At 53.1% G+C, this 1,720-nt stretch overlaps 1 protein-coding gene across 2 annotated transcripts in view; it reads right to left on the bottom strand.

Annotated features, from left to right (window-relative positions):
- SELENOI (selenoprotein I) overlaps positions 1-1,186 on the bottom strand; it is a 13,207-nt gene extending 12,021 nt beyond the window's left edge. For both annotated transcript variants that reach the window (XM_009275113.2, XM_019470973.1), the window contains exons 1-2: positions 1,122-1,186; positions 696-804 (exon numbers count right to left, since the gene is read on the bottom strand). In XM_009275113.2, the coding sequence (XP_009273388.2) occupies positions 696-804; positions 1,122-1,151 (139 nt within the window). In that variant the 5' untranslated portion in view covers positions 1,152-1,186. The remainder of the gene's footprint in view (positions 1-695; positions 805-1,121) is intronic.
- Between the last annotated feature and the right edge of the window lie 534 nt (positions 1,187-1,720).

A 1,720-nucleotide genomic window follows, 5' to 3' on the forward strand; every position in this document is an offset into this window, starting at 1 on the left:
AGGTTGCCCAGAGAGGTGGTGGATGCCCCATCCCTGGAAACATTCCAGGTCAGGCTGGACGGGGCTCTGAGCAACCTGATCTAGTTGAAGATGTCCCTGCCCACGGCAGGGGGACTGGACTAGATGACCTTTAGAGGTCCCTTCCCACCCAAACCATTCTATGGGTACTGTTAAAAAGTTTAAAGCTGTGCACATCCTTGCCTTATGCAGAATGGTGAAACTGAGAAAGAGGATTTTGCCTCTGTTAGTCTGAACATGGTGCTGGCATGTTTTTGTGAGAGGGCAATTAGCTGGGATGCAAATAACAAGGCTCTACCTGCTAACTTCAGGGAAGCAGTTTCCCACATAACCCTGTCAGATTTTAAAATGAGGGCACTGGGTTCTCTTCTACTCTGTAGGCAGAGCCAATTACTACTCAAGATTTTGGCTGTTTCCTCCTCCCTTGCCCACACGCTGCCAGCCAGGCTCACGTCCACCCAGCAGCCGGAGGGAAGGTGTCGTATTCGGACAAGTCCTCATCGTGAAGCCCAGCAAGTTCAACCCCTCAGCTCTGTCCCTCCTCTGGCACAGCCACCTGCCTCTGGGAAGGCCCAGACTAAGAGGCCTTATCAACGAGCACCAGAAGTCACGGCAGAGGAGCTGACAGATTTCACCACTCTGATGCTTCACATCCAAACAGGAACAGGCAGCCTTACCAGAAGCATAAAAGTCAGGGTCGAAGTATGCCATGAGGAAGAAGTTGAAGACAAGCAGCAGGAAGCCAGAAAACGTTATCAAATTTGGGGCCAGCCAGGTAGGGAAGATCTATGGGAAAGCAGCAAAAGAACACATGAACTCATTAAAACATGTAATAAGGACCACGCGCTGCTCCCAGCCATGGCAGAGACCTGGTTACAATCCTCTGGGTGTTAGACCACACCGCTTAGTCGCATCTGGCATTTCACAGGGCAGCAGGAAGCTTTAGGCTGCAATGCAGTGAGCTGGGGGCAGGCTGGAAGGCAGCACCCTTTGTAATTAGTTGCACCACAAACGAAGCAGGGCTTTTCAGCTGAGAGTTTTACAGAGAAGACTTTGTGGTGACTGGAGTTTTGCTATCACACTAGGACAGGACAAGGTCTCACCTTCACTATCGTGTTCCAGAAGGGATGCATGACATACAGGGACAGGGGGTTGCTGTCCACGGCACTGTACTGTGAACGACAAGGGGAAAAACAAAAAGCAATAGTTAGGGCTCCACCAACACTTGCAAAAAGCCAGAGATCCTGAATATTGAGTTTTCCGTGAGGACGCCAGCTACCCAAGTCTTGGCATTGCAAGAACGCTTGGGTCAAGGATGGAGTCTCACCAGGGATGGTGCTAAACAACCCGAAAAGCACCCACCAGCTCCAGCGACACTGCCCACAGACCCAGAGAGGCAGCTCTCAGCTGCACATCTCATGCCTGCGCCCAATGCCTCCCCTCCGCAGGGAGCAGCCCCACGAGAAGAGTGCGTAGCATGCCCACCACAACGGTTTTTGGAAGGTGGGAAGAGACCCAAGGACACGCAACCTCCTTTGCAGCCAACGCTCCCGCCAGAGCCCCACACCCCGATGGCCACACGGCAGGCCTGGTGGCACTCTTCACAAGCCAGAGAAGAAGCGACAGTCCCATGGCCCCAAGCACCCACACTGTGGGACCGACCCACCGAGGACAGCTTAGTGTGCTCTTGCTTGAGCAACTC

This window comes from Aptenodytes forsteri, unplaced genomic scaffold, assembly GCF_000699145.1.
Source record: "Aptenodytes forsteri isolate BGI_AS27 unplaced genomic scaffold, ASM69914v1 Scaffold192, whole genome shotgun sequence".
Classification (NCBI taxonomy): domain Eukaryota; kingdom Metazoa; phylum Chordata; class Aves; order Sphenisciformes; family Spheniscidae; genus Aptenodytes; species Aptenodytes forsteri.